Source organism: Taudactylus pleione, unplaced genomic scaffold (genome assembly GCF_031769625.1).
Source record: "Taudactylus pleione unplaced genomic scaffold, aTauple2 ptg000451l, whole genome shotgun sequence".
NCBI classification, from domain to species: domain Eukaryota; kingdom Metazoa; phylum Chordata; class Amphibia; order Anura; family Myobatrachidae; genus Taudactylus; species Taudactylus pleione.
This window is the reverse complement of record NW_028284853.1, coordinates 8,893,747-8,913,398: the sequence shown is the minus strand read 5'-3', so window position 1 is coordinate 8,913,398 and position 19,652 is coordinate 8,893,747. Positions and strand designations below refer to the sequence as shown.

The 19,652-nt window shown below is 43.9% G+C and overlaps 1 protein-coding gene across 2 annotated transcripts in view; it reads left to right on the top strand.

Moving 5' to 3' along the window:
* The window catches only part of PRKCB (protein kinase C beta), a 226,648-nt gene that overhangs the window by 144,353 nt on the left and 62,643 nt on the right, over positions 1–19,652 (top strand). For both annotated transcript variants that reach the window (XM_088448218.1, XM_088448217.1), the window contains exons 4-7: positions 5,312–5,423; positions 14,455–14,583; positions 17,731–17,887; positions 17,985–18,119. In XM_088448218.1, the coding sequence (XP_088304344.1) occupies positions 5,312–5,423; positions 14,455–14,583; positions 17,731–17,887; positions 17,985–18,119 (533 nt within the window). The remainder of the gene's footprint in view (positions 1–5,311; positions 5,424–14,454; positions 14,584–17,730; positions 17,888–17,984; positions 18,120–19,652) is intronic.

Genomic DNA, 19,652 nt, shown 5'->3' with positions numbered 1-19,652 from the left:
ATTTCTTCACTCCAAGAACATGCAATACTAGCTGAATGTGGATCAGATTTGACCTACCAATGGATGTAGGCTCAGCTAAGGTCTCCATCAGGAGAGGGCCTGGACCATCTTATTCTTGAAATGGAAGAGCTGTTGTATGTTGTCTACATCTGGATGTAGCAGAGGAATAATTAATGACAATAATAATCTGCTAAGGATGAGGCTAGACCTGCATCATCAATTTAAAGAGAAATCAATAACCAAGTTCTGGCTAACAAATCTGCTATAAATAGTAGGGGGACCTTACTGTGATTCACTCTGAGAACAAAGCCAAGGGCAAATGTGGGGTTTCTAGAGAGAGGTTACCAAATGCAGGATTTTTAGCTTGTGTCCGGCTCATGAAGGGGGTATAATATTTGACACGTAACAAGTTATATTCTGCCTCATACATAGTGCAGTGTATGTAATACATCAGACAGACATATACAGGACCAGCGTTCATAGTAACCCATTATATGCAGCAGTAGGGTCAGCCATAGAAAGAGCAGTGTATATAATACATCAGACATAGACAGGACTAGCGATCACATTAAGCCGTTATAGGCGGTAGTCGGGTCAGCCATACAAAGTGCAGTGTATATAACACATCAGACATAGACAGGACTAGTGATCACAGTAAGCTGTTAGATCATACCGTTAGCTGTTAGAACCCTCTCGATTCAGCCGGGAGCTTCTCGAAAATCATGTACCGCTCCCGGCTTCCCAGAAAGGCAGACAAGCCTCCCGGCGACCGCAACCCCTCCACCCTCACCCCCTTCCTTTCCCCCGCGGGAGAGCGATAACGCAATTCATGCTGAATCGCGTCATTTTGGCCCCGCCCCCAGCTGCACAATGCCGGTAATCTCGGCATTGTGTAGTGATCTCACGCCCCCGCTCTGCCCACAAATGCCGGGTAAGATTACCTGCTGCGTCCCTCTATGCCTGCCACACCCCCCTGCTATGCCAATCTGGCTGCTCCCTAACTGAAGGGGCAGCCAGAATGTTGGCAAGCATACGTTCGATGCAGTGGTAGGGCCAGATATATATAGTGCAGTGTATGAAATACATTAGACATATACAGGGTCAGTGATCACAGTAGGCCGTTGGGGCCATCCCGCCTAAGCTGAAATAAATGATTTTCTCTGGATGTGGATCCATTCCACAGTCCACTTCCCATTCTCTGTGGAACATTGGAGTCTGGGGTAGCAACAGTGGAACCTGGAATCGGCATATATGTAAACATTAGTCTCCTTCTATAACACATCTATCTATACATAGTATAAAATAAAGTCCATGGTAGGCATGTCTTTGTGTTTGGGCCATTCTCGAGAACCACTGAACGGATTTTGATTCAGTTTTCACTATTCTATAGCCCATTTGTCGAGGAAGGGTTAGGTGTATGGCACATTAATGTATGACAACAGGGAGCCGAGCAGTGACTGTTTTAGTGAAGCAATTTAATGTCCGAGTGCTTTCTTGGCTTATGCTGCCCAAACCGTTACAGATATATCGCAACGATGGACTTTATTTTATACCATGTAGAGATTGATATGTATTATCTGGTTTCCAACGAAAAGTTGGTGTAAGCCCTGTTTACTGATATAAAATTTTAGTGTTTCCCCTTTTTTTCCCTTTTCTATTTAATTTATCTGAAAAATTATTCTTCAATTTCAAACGAGTCCAATTCCCGGTAAGAGTCTGCTTTGGCATGGCAATAAATAAAGCTCAGGGATAGACACTTAACGTGACTGGAGTTGACCTAGGTGGAGACTGCTTTGCCATGGATAATCTTACATGGCCCTTTTGCGTGTCACATCAAAACTAATTTCTCTTTGTGTTGATGTGAGGAGGAAAAACAACTAATGTCCTGTACAAGGCAATCTTGCCTTGTACATGGTGCACAGCGGTATCCATTACTGGCTGAGACATTTTTAAAAGATAAACTGGTTGTGCTAATTATTTCAGTTGTGAGGAGATATATAAAACATAAATATAAATAACACAAGTGGTAGGAAAACTACACTTTACTTTCCCACCTCATGGTAAGTAAGACACCGGTCTCCTCTTATTGGCAGCTGCTCTCTGGTCTCTCTGTCCAGTGCGCTGATTGAGCGCTCAGATCTACTTTCACAGCAGCCTTGGTAGGAGCAGCTGCTGCCACTTTAAATGCCAAGAAGCTCAGTTCCATCCCTTATACTGCATGTTGTGGCTGCAACTCTAGTAAAATCTTTCATACTACTGGTACTGTGGTCGTGATTGGAGCTACTAGCTGGAAAGAGGAGTTTCCAGGCAACTGGAACCCCTGCCATCTCTTGCAAGTCCCTATAAGACATTTATTATTATTATTATTATTATTATTATTAATAAGAATTTCCAGGGGTGCTGATAAAGGGTAGAAACAGCTCAGTAGAAGAGAGCATTATCTGATATTGTTTCCAAATGGGCATCTTGGGTGATAGAATTGGGATTTGGTGCCGATACAGTGATCAGAAGGACGGTATTTGTTCCCCAGTATTGGTGATAACCATTGGCATCGTTTTTTGAATTGATCTCTTTTGAAAACAATAATAATACACAACACAGGGAGGCTGACAAGTGGCCCAAAGTGTTGAAGTACTGCTCCATTAGGTAACAGGTCTTGAACATCCCTGTGGCCAGTATCGTCCTGTTACCACGGGGTGTTGTGCCACATGTGCAAGCTAAGTATAGCCTGTGGCAGGAGTCGGCATCTGTACGTTACACCACCTGAAAAGTTACTTTAGAAAACCTGGTAACCAGGATTGTTGTGTTCACTTTTGTCATCTCTGTTCCGCTGATAGCCACTCTAATATCAGTGGATTTCTATGTAAAGCAAGTGGAGGGGACATCTTCAGACAGGATCCAACAGACACGAAAAAGGACATTTGAAATGCGATATTGTGGATGTTTAAATTATTTAGAGTTTTCTTATGTGAGAGCTAGGGAAAGCACCTGCTGCCCTTAGGCACTTGCCTACTGTGCCTAATACCAGCCCAGCCCTCATTTCCACGCCTCTTTTGAAAACTGCAATTTACAGTGATGCAGTGCTGTAATAAAGCAGCTTACTTTGGATGTGGTGTTTGAAGCTGTTTTTTTTTAGGGGGAAAGGTCTTTAGACCCTGCCCAGGTACCTCAGTAAGAAAAATTACTTTAGCTAAGGTTATCAAGTGGAACAAATCTTAGATTTACTCCAGAGGCTCCTGATCATACACTTATTCTATGGAGCATGTTTACCAAACGCCTGGGGATTTTTTTTTTTAACGGCGTGATAAATTGGGAGACTATTGCAGGGTTTGCTTCACCGCGCTTCCAAAGGCTCATCACAGATTGATGGTGTGTCGCGTATTATGACTGATCTGTCAGCGAGTCTATAAGACAATTGTACAACTCCTCCAGTTTATGGCGGGCATCTAGATTCTTGCAGGGTGCCGCCAAGCTTGCAGCGTTTAACTATTTATTTCCCAACACCAATGGACTATGTCAAATGTAATCACCACAGAAGAGGGTCCTTTTTTAGCTGCTTCCCCCGACTCTTTCACCTGCATGGTGACTGTGCATATGTAAAACCTTCCTGTCAACAGCAAAGCAGACTAGGTTATCCGAGATGGGAAAAGGGAGTGGAGCGTGGTTGGTGGGCGCTTATCAAAAGAAACCGGATTTGTTTGAGAGGGGTTGAATTGTGTTGGTTATTGGTACTATGGGGGAGGACCGGTGGAGAGGTTTCCCATAGCAACCAGCTTCTAGCTATGATACACCTAATACAGAGGTTCCCAAATGCGGTCCTCAAGGTACCCCAACAGATCAGGTTTTAGAGATATCCATGGTTGAGCACAGGTGATTAAATCAAATTGACTGAGGTTACTAATTAAGTCACCTGTGGACAAGTATGGATATCCTTAAAACCTGGACTGTTAGGGTGCCTCGAGGACAGAGTTTGGGAACCTCTAACCTAGTACATTCTATAAAATGATAGCTACAAGCTGATTGGTTGCTATGGGCAACTTCTCCAACTGGTTTGAAACCTCTTCCCCCTATGTTCTCTCCGGGACAGGACTGGCAAGGTTACAGATTGCCCGGTGTGGGCAGTGGATGTTGGCGCAGCATAAGCAAGATTAAACAATTTCCACACTTCCGAAACATATGGGGCGGAGGTTTATGTCTGCAGAATGACTGATGAGGTGGTTTTATTGCTGAACCTGTGCAGTCTATTTATAGAATAGACCACAGGTTCTCAAAATCTGCCCTCAGGACCCCAAACAGTGCATGTTTTCCAGGTCTCCTCACAGAATTACAAGTAAACTAATGAGCTCCACCTGTGTAGTTTTAAAATGTGTCAGTTAGTAATGATTACACCTGTGCACCTGCTGGGTGACCTGAAAAACATGAACTGTGTGGGGTCCTGAGGACCGAGTTTGAGAACCACTGGACTAGACCCATGTTTGTGCCCCATATACAAATGTTGTAGGTAGGTGGGAATATCCCGTTGTATAGGCTCTTCTATATTCACTGATCCATAAGATGATCAGACAGGCTGCATCCCCGTGCGAACCCTCTCTCTATAGAGAAAATGAAGGCAACCTGTGGCTCAGCAGCTGTCTTGGAAAAGGCTGTAAGGGCATTGTGGGACTTATAGTTCCACAGCAGTTGGAGAGGCACACATTGGACAAGCCTGGTATCGAGCAGGGCGGTGTTGCAGACACCGTGTAGGTGGTGATAATGGGGGAGCATCTGGCTTACACGCCGCTGTCACTTCCTCACTCCCTGGGGGCACAATATGCGCCAGCTCTCCCTGACCGCTATACGAGGCCGGCCTGCAACTCATCTTCTCTTCCAAATGAAAATGAAATTGAAACGTCTTCCAATCACAGCCTTCAAAGAGCCTTTTTAATGAAGTCCAGGCTGTCACGGAAGGAAGTACGCAGGGCTGGATAATTGGCAGCACGGTGCACTCTGTGGAGCTGCTGCCCATGTAATTGAGAATCCGTTATTAAGTGCCCATGTGTGATTGTGGCGGTGCCTGGCTCCTGGCAGATGGTGTCATTTCTTTCCCTGCCAGATGCTTAGTGGCTGATGTCGGACAGAATTACACGGTGACCTTCCCAACGTTATCCTCTTTCCTTCCCCTAGTACAGATGAAGCAGCCTTTATTGAATCAAATGACACAAACATCTGCTTTTTGCACTGCGGTGTTACGCAATAGAGGTGTAAGGATGTAACATTGTGAGCAAACACATTGTCCCTTTTATTCACAGTTTTTCTTTTTCTTTATCTATAGGATCCCAGAAGTAAACACAAGTTTAAAACACACACGTATTCCAGTCCAACATTCTGTGACCACTGTGGCTCCTTGTTATACGGCCTCATTCACCAAGGGATGAAATGTGAAAGTAAGTTTTATCTAATAAATGTGCTCCTCTGACACCACTGCTGATCCATGTATTTGTTATAAGTGTCATTCTATGCCTGTGCCTGCCTTACTACTGCCTCTCATCTGTCCTCCATTCACCTGAGTGATTCCCTGCTGCTGCCCCCTGCTCCTGCTGCCTCTCACCTGTCCTCCATTCACCTGAGTGATTTCCTGCTGCTGCCCCCTGCTCCTGCTGCCTCTCACCTGTCCTCCATTCACCTGAGTGATTCCCTGCTGCTGCCCCCTGCTCCTGCTGCCTCTCACCTGTCCTCCATTCACCTGAGTGATTCCCTGCTCCTACTGCCTCTCACCTGTCCTCCATTCACCTGAGTGATTCCCTGCTGCTGCCCCCTGCTGCCTCTCACCTGTCCTCCATTCACCTGACTGATTCCCTGCTGCCCCTTGCTCCTACTGCCTCTCACCTGTCCTCCATTCACCTGAGTGATTCCCTGCTGCTGCCCTCTGCTGCCTCTCACCTGTCCTCCATTCACCTGAGTGATTCCCTGTTGCCCCCTGCTCCTACTGCCTCTCACCTGTCCTCCATCCACCTGAGTGATTCCCTCCTGCTGCCTCTTCCTATTTGTGTCTCTCACCTGTCTTCCATTCACCTGAGTGGTTCCCTATTGCTGCCCACCTAGCACCTCGCTGCTGACACTTTTTTTATTTTTTCTCATTTGATCTTGGCTCAGCGGATGGTGAGCTGGCTGCTGGCAGGTGACCCTTCATGCCTCTCCTCCCCTTTGGTAACCTAAAAGTTGTGAAAATGAATGAATAGATCTTGCTGCGTATTACACATGTTTGTACTTGGATAGGCTAGGGAGTGCTAACTTAGGCCAAGCACAGGAGGGCACATCTATGTAATTTCATACAGATGCAGACCAAGACAAAGGTGCAAATGTGCCATAGAAAGCCATATTATCTGCAGATGTGCAGAGGCCGATAGTGGGTGATGAGGATTGTCACCACTAGCCAACCACTTGGCTGTTTGCGAATGCATCGTTGATGCTAATTGGTGATTGCTGATTTCTCGGGCAGATTATATGCTTTTATGAGCGTATTATAGCAAATTTATATATTTTATTATGTTACCTACATAGGTCATAGGCAAACACTTGTTTTGCATATTAAAAGACTGCTACATTAAAATATCTGGCAGTCTCGCACGGGACTCGCCAATGTCTCAAAACCGCAGCCTGTTACATTTACCCCCAAATTGTTCTGATGTGGGCAGATGTGCACAACCTAAAAATAGGGCGAATTCGGGTCGATCGGATTGTTTTATTATCTCTACATAAAGGGCCACCTTGTTGTCATCACAATTATTATTATTTTTTTTTTTAAAGTGATAGAATTCAGACGCAGACAACATTTGTGTATGTAGATGTTGATTTGAAGCTTGTGGACTGAATATAAAATATAATGAACATGACCTTGCCAATTAGCACTTCTTCTGTATATGTTGTTGTACAGAGACCTCTACTGGTCGCTACGAGTACTGCAGCTTTCGGCATGGTGCTGTTTATAATGTTCACGTATTTTGGATCTGTCATTCGATGCGACCGCAAAAAATGCATTAAATGTATGGGTTCCCCTAATATAATAAACTGTTTTAGAAGCATTTGTGTACCCCACAGGTTATCGTAAAGCGAGCATGGGTCATACATTTGTTAAAGCCACCGCTGCCTGGAAAGTGTGACTGGGTTGTGGTTCTACTGTTGCAATTTGGCAATAGCAGTATACAATGCAAACCCCTCCTTGTCCCTCCATCACTGTCTGACTGTCACTGCGCATATATTGGACACATCATTTTATACAATAGAAAAATCATGTCATCATTTGTGATTTAAAAAAAAAAAAATGTATATATATATATTTTTTTGTAAATGGGGCTTATCCTGAGTTGCGTCTAAAATTAATGCGTAAAAGGCATCCCGTAAAAAGGTAAATTTTGCTTACTATGCAGAGCTAGCCGTATTCACCTGATGCATCCAGATCTACATGGATAGCATTCTACTTTGCCCCTGGAGAGAACAGTAGTATACTGTACACCGATCACATATAACAACCACCTGCCTAATATTGTGTAGGTCCCCCTCATGCCACCAAAACAGCTTTGACACATCGAGGCATGGACTCCTCAAGACCTCTGAAGGTGTCCTTTGGTATGGGGCACCAAGACGTTAGCAGAAGATCTTGTTAGTCCTGTAAGTTCCATGGCTCGGACGCATTTTTCTGGCACATCCCACAGATACTCGATCGGTTTGAGATCTGGGAAATTTGAGGCCAAGTCTTCACCTTTGTATAAAACACCTTCCACAGTAGGTAATGCACACAAATTGTGGAGCGCTGGTTAAATAGTAAAGTGACTCAGATATGAGTACAACAATGTAATATATAATAATTACCTTTCACATAAAATAAAGCATTTAAAACATGCCTACAGGAATCAACTATAGTCACATGTTCAGAAATAAATCAAATAAGCCGTAATAGACACAAGTCTATTACGGAAATAAAAGTCCTTCCAAGGAATAAATGTCCAGAAAGATATTCAAAGGTAATTCTTCCACAGCTAAATAGAAGGAACACTTGGAGGGGTATTCAATATGAAACGTAAACTTCGCTGTCGAAGTTTACGTTTCATATCGGAGCTTATCCCTGTATTCAATATGAAACTAACGGAAACGGGAGCCTGCGAAGTGGGATTTGCGTAAAGTTACGAAATTTTCCTTAAAAAAATTGTAGGACCCCCCTAAAGTTGTAAACACATGAGGGATCACTATGGGTACCCCCGTTTTAGCCTGTAATTGAAAGTTGGGGATTTAAATAGCCGCAGCAGGTGTTTTTTCCCGACATTGAAGAAGTGATGCAGAAGAGCACTTAGGTTATTTTTTTTTCGTTTTTTTTAAGTGGTCCCATCAAATTTGGGGTACATGAAAATGGGTACTAGCATATTTTGATGTCCCTAAAGTAAGTTTTTAAAAATTCTGCAATTGTGCACCTGCCGCTATAAATCTATTCTAGAAAACACATGCCGCATACTTGCAGAATAGCCCTGAACCTATTTCCCTATTGTTTAACAATTTTTTTCCCATTTTTTTTTTCACCACAATTTTTAAATTAATTTTTTGGGGTGTCCCTATTTTTTTTTTTTTTAAACTTTTTTTTGACACAGTTCTTTTTTAAATGTCATTCCCAGGAGTGCAGGCTATTTTTTTTTAAGCCTGCACCCCTAAACCCCAATTCTGCACTTTTTTTCGACACCTATTCAATGGTGAAAAGTTATCCCCGTTTTTTATCAAAGACTTTTCGAACCTGCGAAAAGTCTTTGAAATTGAATATGGTGTAAAACTAAAACCTGTGATAATGACGTCATAGGTGCGATATTAACGCAAAAACGATGTTTTCGCTCCCATATTGAATACCCCTATTGGACTCCTAAATGTATTTAGTGAACACACTTCCAGGAGAATTCTAGTTTTTTATATATATATATATATATATATATATATCTCCACCGGCCTGTTGATATTCAAAGTCCATAGGAGAGAGGGACTCTGTGTTAGCCAATTGACGGGTTCACCAAACTGATGCCGTAGTGTTCAGAGCAATAATTGACGGCTTCTTATTTTTGCTGTCACACTTTAGAGAAGTACTGTGATTTGGTTATTCTGTACTATTCCGGACTACCTCCAGCTAGCTACCCTAATTTGGGAGATTGGGACCTGTGCCTATAGTCTATACCAGTGATTTTCAACCTTTTTTAACTCGCTAAACAAAATTTTAAAACTGCCAAGGTATATCATTTAGTTGTTTTTTTTCAAATATAATATATAATTGTATTCATTATTATTTAATATATGTTGATATTTGTTATTATTTCTATTCAAATTAGTAGGAAAAAACCCCAATCACAATGACCCACACTGAAAAAGCACAACAGGTACCCCCGCACAAGAAACACAATGGACCTCATTCAGAGCCACTCACAAAAAGCGAGCGCTCGCTCTGAATGAGGGCGGCCGCTTTTTTTTTTTAAAAGCAGGCCTCCTGGTCACTCGCTAAGCTGTGGGTGACCACCCACCGCTTTTGTGAGCGGCCAGGTGATGGTGGCGATGGTCGCGACCATCGGGCTTGCGACGAGACCCTTGTGGTAGGGTCTCGTCTGCCGCAAGCCCCAGTGAGCTTTCATCTCTAATAGAGCCGGAAGCTCACTACGTGCGCAATGCACAATCATCAACCCGCTTGCGATTGGGTCTGAATGAGACCCAATGTCCCATACAGAAAAAAACTATCATAATGGCCCTCACTAAAACACAATAACAGTGGCCCCCTACACAAGAAACACAATCACGATGGCCCCTACAGAAAAAAGAAAAAACACAATAACAGTGGCCCCTGGAGGGGAAAAAAAAAACCAATAACAGTAGCCCCCCCAGAACAATAAAAACTAGCACAATGGCCCCCACAGAAAAAATAAAAGCCACAATAACCGTGGCCCCCACAGAAGAAATACAACAATGGCCCCCACAGAAAAAAAAAACAAAAGACACAAAAACAGTGGCCCCCAAAGAACAAAATAAAACACATTGGTCCCTACTGGAGTGGAAAGAGCCAGCCTGCTTAATTGCTCACTGCAGAGCAGAGAGCACTGTGTGGAAGGGAGAGCAATGCGACATGCGTGACCTATGATGTCACACTGCCGCTTCTCCTTATGACAGGATACGGGTCATGGCCCGGGCTGCGTCTGAGCAACCTGAAGAGCCAGCACTGCCCGGGCCCGAAGTTTGAAGATAAACTGGTGATGAGGATTTGCACTGGTGGCAGGGCATATCTCCGGATGCGCACCTGAGAACCGCTCTAGTGTGCCGCGACACAATTGAAAAACGCCGGTCTTATACTATTTCACTCACAACATCACCTGTGTTGCCTCTACTGCATTTACATAGCAGAGGCTTAACAGAAAAACTTTTGCTATCGGCGCTAACAATAATATACTCACATTTATGTGTGTGCAGCAAATAAAACAAAGGGGATTTTGTCATGATTTGATCAAAGCATTTAAGCCTGCAGCCCAGCATCAAGGGACCCCATTTTTCTGCAGGTCCCTTACACTAGCATATACTGTATGGCCCAGCACATCATTACATTGCAGTTACATGTACTCACCTCCTAGATACAGAGGGGCACATCTATACAGGGGCTGGCTGTGAGTCACAACCAACTAGGCTTTTTATAGCCTTAATTGAAAGCTGCCATGATAGCACAAGGCCGGTCTATACTGTTTCACTCACTTCACCTGTGTTGCCTCGACTGCCTTTACATAGCAGCGGCTTAACCAGGATTCCTCAGCCTTACCATCTGATTGCAGCAGAGTGGGGTTTGACCAGCTGGTTAGGACAATTGGAAACCCCATCCCAGCACCTGGGTGCTCACTGCCCACTGATAGCGACACAAAGGAGATCCTGTAGCCGGTTCTTATTAATGGAACATTATTTCCTAAAACCACAGGACACCTTAGCGCTGTTCAATATTTTTCAGCAGAGCGTCAGCGCTGGGCCAGCCGGCAATTATTGCTCCTAACACTACGACATCAGTTTGGTGATTCTGTCCTTTGCCTAACCGAGTCCCTCACTCACATGGACTTTGAAAATCAATGGGCCCGGCGGATTTACATCTAACAAGAATTCTCAAGTGTGTGTGTGTGTGTGTATAAAACACATTTAGGAGTCCAAGTGCTCCTTCATTTCACCTGTGGAACAATAACGTTGAATATTTTTCTGGACATTTATTTATTGTAGTGACTTTTAGTTCCATAATAGACTTCGGTGGTGTCCTTATTACCACATTGTGTTTCTTAGCATCAAATGAATGATGCACTTATATTCATATCGAAGTACTCTGAACGTGTGACTATTGTCGATTCCTGTAGGTATGTTTTAAATATTTTATTATATGTGAAAGGTATACCTATTATTTGATACATTTTTGTACTAATATCTGAAACACTTTACTATTTAACCGGGGCTCCACAATGTGTGTATTCTTCACCTTCAGCTCTTTGTCATGTTCCTCAGACCATTCCTGATCAATGATTGCAGTGTGGCCGGGCGCATTATCCTGCTGAAAGAGACCACGGCCATATGGGAATACCGTTGCAACAATGGTCTGCAACAATGTTTGTGTAGGTGGTATGTGTCAAAGTAATATCCACATGAATGGCAGGACCCTAGCTTTCCCAGCAGAACATTGCCCAGACCATCACACTGCCTCTGCCGGTTTGACTTCTTCCCATAGTGCATCTTGGTGATATCTCATCCCCAGGTAAACGACGCACCTGACCGTCCACATGATGTAAAAGAAAAAAAGTAATTCACCAGACCAGGTCATCTTCTTCCGTTGCCCCATGGTCCATATCTGACGCTCATGTGCCCATCGTGGGCCCTTTCAGGGGTGGACAGGGGTCAGCATGGGCATTCAGACTAGTCTATGGCTACACAGCCCCATACTCTGCAAGCTGCGATACACTGTGTGTTCTGACAACTTACTATCATAGCTAGCATTAACTTTTTGTGCAATATTTATTAGTCACTTTTCCTGTGGGATCGGACCAGGCGGACTAGCTTTCTTTACCCACGCTTATCAGTGAGCCTTGGGTGCCCATAACCCAGCTTTACTCCAGGAAAGAACAGTAGTATCTGTGTCTGGGTTACTATCAAAAGAGAACAGTAGTATATGCGCCTGGTTTACACTAGGAGTTGGGACTTCACACTGCTAGTAGTAAATGTTAATAATTACAGTGCACAATTCATTCACAATATTGCACATGATTATATAGTGCAATGAATACCTAATTTGCCATAGGAAAGGAAATTAGACCAAGGCGCAAATACAAAATTAGTTTTGATTAAGTTCATATTAGTACACACAGCTCATCCATCACATTCCCCTTTAAATGATAATTTGGAAATCTGCTCTCTTGCTGCAGAACAATTGCTAATCTATCTAGATCATAGCATCAGTATCACTGAAGTATTAGCATAAATGGGAGGGCTTAAGCTCAGCCAATGATCACCATCAGTTTTCCTCTTGCACCCAGGGGTTGAGCGCTTGCAAGTGATCCGGGGAAAGGTATATTTTGTTGACATTCACAATGTCAAAGTTCATTAGGTCGATATGTGAATGTCGACATTGTAATGTCAGCATTGAACCATCAGTGTTCTCCCCATGCTATATTTATCGGGCGATCCGCCCAGCAGATCCTCTGCAACACAGCACTGTGGCGCTGCCGAAAGTCGCACTTCACTTACGTTTCGTATACCAACGTAGGCGCAGTGCGACTTATTGGCAACGTCACAGTGCAGCTCACTATTTGAAGCTGCCCCTGGTGGAAAGAGGATTCCGAACACCCCCTCCACCTCATCTCCGGCCTACCCTGTCTGAGTTGCCCCCACTGGAAGGTGGGTATGTGGGATACCTGATGGGAGGGGGGAGAATGCACAATGGGCTACTGCCCCCAGGTCACCCCCACCCGGCTGGCTCATAATGCCTCCTGGTAAAAATAATAAAATATCTGGGGAAAGCACTGAACATGTCGCTATGTTCGTAAGTTTGACATTTACGAAGTTGATGCTGATATAATGTCAACATGAAATGTACTTCTATCATTAACTGCAAACAGTAAACCATAAGGCTAATGGAAATGTCCACATTATGACAATGTCGACGTTTCACAGATGTTGACATTAATGATGTCACAATATTAACCATGTTGAAATCATGAATGTGGGCTTCCTGCTGTCGCTATTGTGAACAGAGACATTGTGACTGTATACCGTGATCCGTCTCCAAACAGGTGCATCTGCTGATTTCTTGTGGTCAGCGTGGGACACATTACACATGAACGCACACTGACTGCACTTTGGTTGTGCTTACACCCCACTCCAGCCCCCCCTCCCGTCCTCCGTAGCTCGTCTTAAGCTGGGTATACATTAGACGACTTGCAAATGTTGTGATGTTGTCAACGGTTTCCCTTGAACTTCATGCAAATCCCGGTGAAACAATATAGTGCATACACACTGTGCAATCTTACAAACGACCAAACAATATATCATGCATTGTTTAGTGGTTAGATCGTTAACCATATAATGTATCCATGTCGCCTGATCGTTCGGTAGAGCGTACGCACCGCACGATCTGCTGAGGGAAATTGTTAACGAGATTGACAGATCTTCCTGCTTGTACAAAGGATCTGAAGATGCGACGGACGACTCGCGGGAATGCGCATAGGCATCGTGATAGAGCATACACATTGGGCGATTTGAATAATTTGATGTTCCGATGCTTTGGAATCGGCCAAATCGTTCAAAAAATCGTCCAGAGTACCCAGCTTTACTCTCAAGCCCGAAATATCTAGCAATTGGCATGGGTACAGATGCCTAACTTTAGTTGTGCAGTTGAAGGACTTCGTGTGCGGCAGATAAAACAAATCTGATTCACGCCCAACTCCGCATCAGACGCAAAGGACTTACTGTGGTGTAGAACAAGTTCAAAGTTGTTTGAAACAGGGGCGCGCTTTCTACCTCAGACTGCTCTTTTCCCCAGAATTTATATATAGCTTCTTTTAGATGAGCTATATCAATAGGAACAGGGCTCCTGAACTTTGACTACATTTGGCGACCAAAACCTAGTACATGTCATTTGGATGCGGCACCCAATACAGTTCTCACGAGCTGTAAAGCGCCCTCTGCTGTACAGAAATAAAATTCCTCGTGCAAGCAAAAAATTAGAAGGCACCCACAAATCCAATTGGGCAAAACATGGACCCAATAATTATCGGTATGCACTGCATGATTTGGGTTCTGCTGTGAATTTCCTGATGGTACATAACCCAAGTTTTAGTGCAGTGATCAGTCTTCACGAAGAGCCACCCCTTCCAAATATAAAAGAGAAATTTATCTATTCTAACACAGGACGACGCTTGTAATCTCTGCTTTCCCGTGTTTCTCCAGCATGCATGATGAATGTCCACAAACGCTGTGTAATGAACGTGCCAAGCCTGTGCGGTACGGACCACACCGAGCGCCGGGGCAGGATACACATCAAGGCTGACATCAGCCAGGACGTCCTGACGGTTGTGGGTGAGTTGCTAGCTGTCAGGTGGGTCTGTCTAAACTCAACTCAGACGTTTTGCATTAAATCATTCCTGTCAAAAGTATATAGACGCATGAACTTTGTGCTCATGTTTCGGGGGGGACTATTAAAATGTTTGTATATGTTTCGTGATAGACTTTGCAGAGCAGTAAACCCTGTAGGAGGTAATAAGGGAATATATATCCTATAAGGAAGGGTCGGTGGGTGAGTCTGTAATTCACTATTTGTGGAAAGATTTGAGAACTGTTTTTTTCTCTTATATCTTTAATATGTTTGCAAGGTAAGGGTTACACATCACAGTAACATTAACGCATCGCTGCAATTTACCAGCACGGGTGTTATCACATTGACTTAGCAATATAAGGGGAATTGGGGAGGGCTAAAGAAACATAGGAGAGAGCTGTTCTACCAACCCGTTTGTAGACTTTCTGCCTGGCATTGGTATATTGCCCGTCACTCCACACACCCCAGATCTGGTTAAATATAAAAACTATAGCTGTGTCTTTATACACAATTGCTGTAGTTGCACCAAACAGCCCTTCTCAACTCGCCAGGCTCTGTGCGACTTGGCTTGTGCCGATCGTCTCTATCACTACTTTTTAGACTCAAGTGTGCGACAAACGGCTTCAGGAGACGGCACTGATTAACTTGAAATGCAACACTTGTATATCTGTGCGCGACTGAGTCTGAATCTGTACAAAGTGCTACGATGCATCGGCTTTGCTCCACGCCAAGTCCCGTTGTGCTCAGTATTCAGTCACAGTCTGATATACAAGTGTCGCATATCAAATTATCCAGCGCAGTCTCCAGAAGCGGTTTGTCTTATATGATTGCGACCAAGACGCCATTTCAGGCCAAAAAGATGCTCGTCACAAGCAGAGTTGCACGGAACCTGGAGGCTCACTCGCGCCAGGCGTCTAATGCCACATGGCGTATTGAGGCTAGGTATATGAGGATACATCTGTATATAGAAACACATTTGATAGGAAGGAGAAGCTGGAGGGGGGGAATAGCTCAGTTTGCGGGTACATTACTAGCTAATCAATATAACGAGGAGTAATGTGTCATATGCCCCCTAGTACCATAATCCGCCATATTCTGTATAATGTACAGAGATTGTGCCAAGGGAAAATGCTTCCATCTTGGATGTAAACTTCCCGCGCACCGGTTACAGTGAAACCTTTAGCACATAGTGCAGAGTTGGGAAGTTGAAGCCTTCAGTAATAAACTACATGACTTTTAGAAACAATCCAACCAACAAGGGAATGTGCTGAACGATGGTACAATCACTGCATGCCTCCATACACTGCACAATATATGGGCATGATCTTCACTGCATGAAATGACAGCGGCAGAACGACGGTCTGGATGATCGAGCATGTTTGAAAATCAAGTGAAACGATCCAGAGCATTTTAATGTGGTTTTCAGCGTTGGAACGATTATCGTTCATGTAAAATACACTGAGTGATAATTGTTTAGAACTGTTGTGCATCAACCGGATCTGGAAGATAATGGTTCAGTGTATGGCCGGCCTTTGTCTGCTGCATGCTATTGCTCTGTGTAACAATTTAGCCAGTGTGGAGGCAGGGGGTCTAGGAATGGTCTTTGCTCTCTATGGTCTGCACTATAGATGAGTTGTTGGACATGCCATGAAGCACCGCATGCTGCTGTTCTGCTTCCTAGCCTCTATGCCTTAGTTATCCTCTGTGTTGAAAAAAAGTCCACAAGGGTGCATGGCTCAATACCAGACATTATAGTTAAACCTTAATGACTTATTCAGCTTGTCATCCTTTGCAGTTAATCCTTCAAAGCTAGTTTAGCTACAGTGCCAGATTTTCATGCATTGGTCCAGTTCCAGACCTTTCTCCTTCCTGAGTTCTTCCCAAGTTATTCTGCTCACCATTGGTTTCTCTGCTCGATCCGGCAGCCGCCCTGTCTATTGTATCCATAAATATTATTTTTAAAAGCATTGCCCATCCATATCCCCCCCCACCCCCCCATAACCCCCATCCAGGAGCTGATGGGAGTCAAGGGGGAAGGTTGGAGGCTGGGAGTGGATCACCACAGAATAAGTCTTACCACCTTTTACATTAATTTTTTTTTTTTTTGCAAATGTAATCATTGCGCCTGGTCCACAGACTGACTGACTGACAGTCATTCCCTACTTTCATCAAGAGGGATGAGGAACTGGTTTGTCCTCCATCTTCCCTGATCGCTTCAGCTGCCTCTATTAGATGACTAGCTTGTGCGGTCTGGAATTAAGCCGCCTCCGCCAGGTAGCACGCTTGTCTGGTCTGGAGGTAATCGCATCAACCATTTACAGCCCATGTAATAACACCCCCATATTACTCTTATAGACGAGTTCCCTGCTAATGTAGTCAGGAAGGTCAAATTGCAGATTTTATTGGCTCATTTGAATGAAAACATCATGTTTATCACTGCAATCCCAGCACGTAATGCTTACACGCGATTCCTATTTTATATACATTTCCCTGATCTTGCTGACCATGTTTGCTAACAAAAGACCCAAGTATTTCTGCTCATGTCGGCAAGAAACTTAGGGACATCTTTTCAGACGGCAGATAAACCCATCAATCTCCACCATGGTCCACCGATTTCCTTGTTAGTCAGTTTTTTTTATTTGTGCTACAGTCACGGAGCGAAATGACAGATGATCAAATACAGTCTATAGAGGCTGCAGAATTCAATGTGACCTTTTGGATGTTGCTGTAGCTAAAATCACCACTAGATGTCACTCTACGTCTAAGATAGTTTGTTATCTGGTTGAACAGACCAAAGATACTAGAACAGGTCAGAAAATAAAATTTACTTGCCAACTACACACTAGGGATGCCCGGTGCTCTGTCTACAGATCTAGGAGCTAGTTCCAAGACCCGGAACCAGAGTGGAGCTGATCCTTTCATTTATTTAAAACTAAACTTTGCTCTAGATTCAGATGTTGCAATGATCATGCTTAGTAAACTGGTATTTGATTACAGCCACGTTCGGTAATAGCTGAACTGTGGCTGCACAATGAACTGATCATTGAAATGATGTGTATTCTATTTAGTACCAATATATGATGCTCTATGACTGTGTTCTGTAGTTTAATTTCCCATTGGACTCTCTTTAGTGGGCGAAGGCAAGAACTTGGTTCCCATGGACCCCAATGGACTGTCTGACCCATATGTGAAATTAAAACTCATCCCGGACCCCAAGAGTGAGAGCAAACAGAAGACCAAAACCATCAAATGTTCTCTCAACCCAACCTTTAATGAGACCTTTAAATTGTGAGTGAAGCCTCCTTGGATTGGTACCATTGATGCTGACTGGGACAATGGGCTCATCCTATGTGTGACCTGTCCATTATCTTCTCTTCCCGCACAGCAACCTGAAGGAGTCCGACAAAGATCGGAGGCTGTCGGTGGAGATTTGGGACTGGGACCTGACCAGTAGGAATGATTTCATGGGGTCACTGTCGTTTGGCATTTCAGAGCTGCTGAAGGCCAGTGTGGATGGATGGTAAGCGTCACAATGCCCGTGGCTACCGCTGTTTATTTCCATAGTATGATGTGTACATTAGGCACGTAGAGGGAAACCATATATATCCACTACTGTAAATAAGTATATTATAATTCATTAATGCTTGTACTGGTCATATTCAGGGTAAGGTTGTGGGTTGTGCTATCATACAGGTCATGGGCAAACTGGGGTGACCTCTAATAAGCTAATGTTTTTATTAGAGGTGCACGCTATTGCCGCAGCGTGACGGCGTTTTTATGCTAATGCCACGGCCGATGGATTTCATACAGACACACCATCAGAGATTGCACCAGCCCCATGGAGGTGGCGAATCTCCCTTTGAATATGGCTGCCGGTGTCTGAGGAACTGCGGCAAAAGACACGGTTGCTGACTGCGACACGCCCGCGCCTGCCTAGCCACCCCCTGTCACCACCCAGAAATGCCCACTGAATTCGTCGCTCTCTGCGTCCAAATTAGTTTGCCGTCTCTTGGCGTGAACCATCGGGACGCATGCAGCTCGGACGCATGCTGAGACTGAAAACATTGGCCTTTTTGCATGCGACATCGACACTACGTGCACCAGTTATCAGTCCCGAAGTCAAAGATGGAGCATACATATTCTGTAGCTGTAATACAAAGAGTACAAACTATAACCTGCGCTCTCAAGAAGTTTGTTGCTTAGTCTGTAAACAAAAGTGACACAACACCTTTTATAAATGCAGCTCAACACTTCTAGACACTAATGCAAACCAATGGCACATTTCTCTATAGAGAGCGACAGTTTCCAAAAGTAGCTGTAAGCTTGAACTCCAGCATAGAATATCATGTTCGGGAGATGAAATAAAAATGGCTATTCGTGTTCCATCGAATTTTAATAACGATCTTATCAAAGTGGTGTTGAACAGTTTGTCCCCATGTAGATTGTAAATTAGTGATAATCCCCTGGATGTACCACCAGCAAGAAGGATGAGATTCTAAGGCCAGGTACGCAATAGAATATCTGCACGATTTGCCGTATTGGAAGGACAAATCGTGCATATTGTCGAATGTGTATGCACAATTGCGCGCTCCCGCGGACGACGTGTGCTGCACGGTCAATCAAACGATATCGTGTATACGGAGCTGTGCATTTTGATGAGGGACGGAACAAGGTATTGTTCTGTCGTTCATTAAATCACGTAGCGTGTACAGCTGATCTGTGATGGTCTGGGGCAGTTGAATATTGATGTTGTGAGAGACTTTTTTTTTTTTTTCTGGCTCTCAGTATAGTATATAGCACATTGCAGCCTGCTGCCTTTGACTTGTCAGAACTCCCTGAAAGCAATCCTAATTTCTGAAGTCTCCATTATCCGTTACAGAGTTAATGGAATTGCAGCCTGACGTGTCCTCTTTTGTAGGAGAAAGAATTATGGAAAATGTGGTATTTGGCCAAATACTACGACGCACATCATAAGTATACCCTGTAACACACTTTAACTCACTGCATAGTCACACAAACGGACTACTCCCATTCCATTAATCCTAATATACAC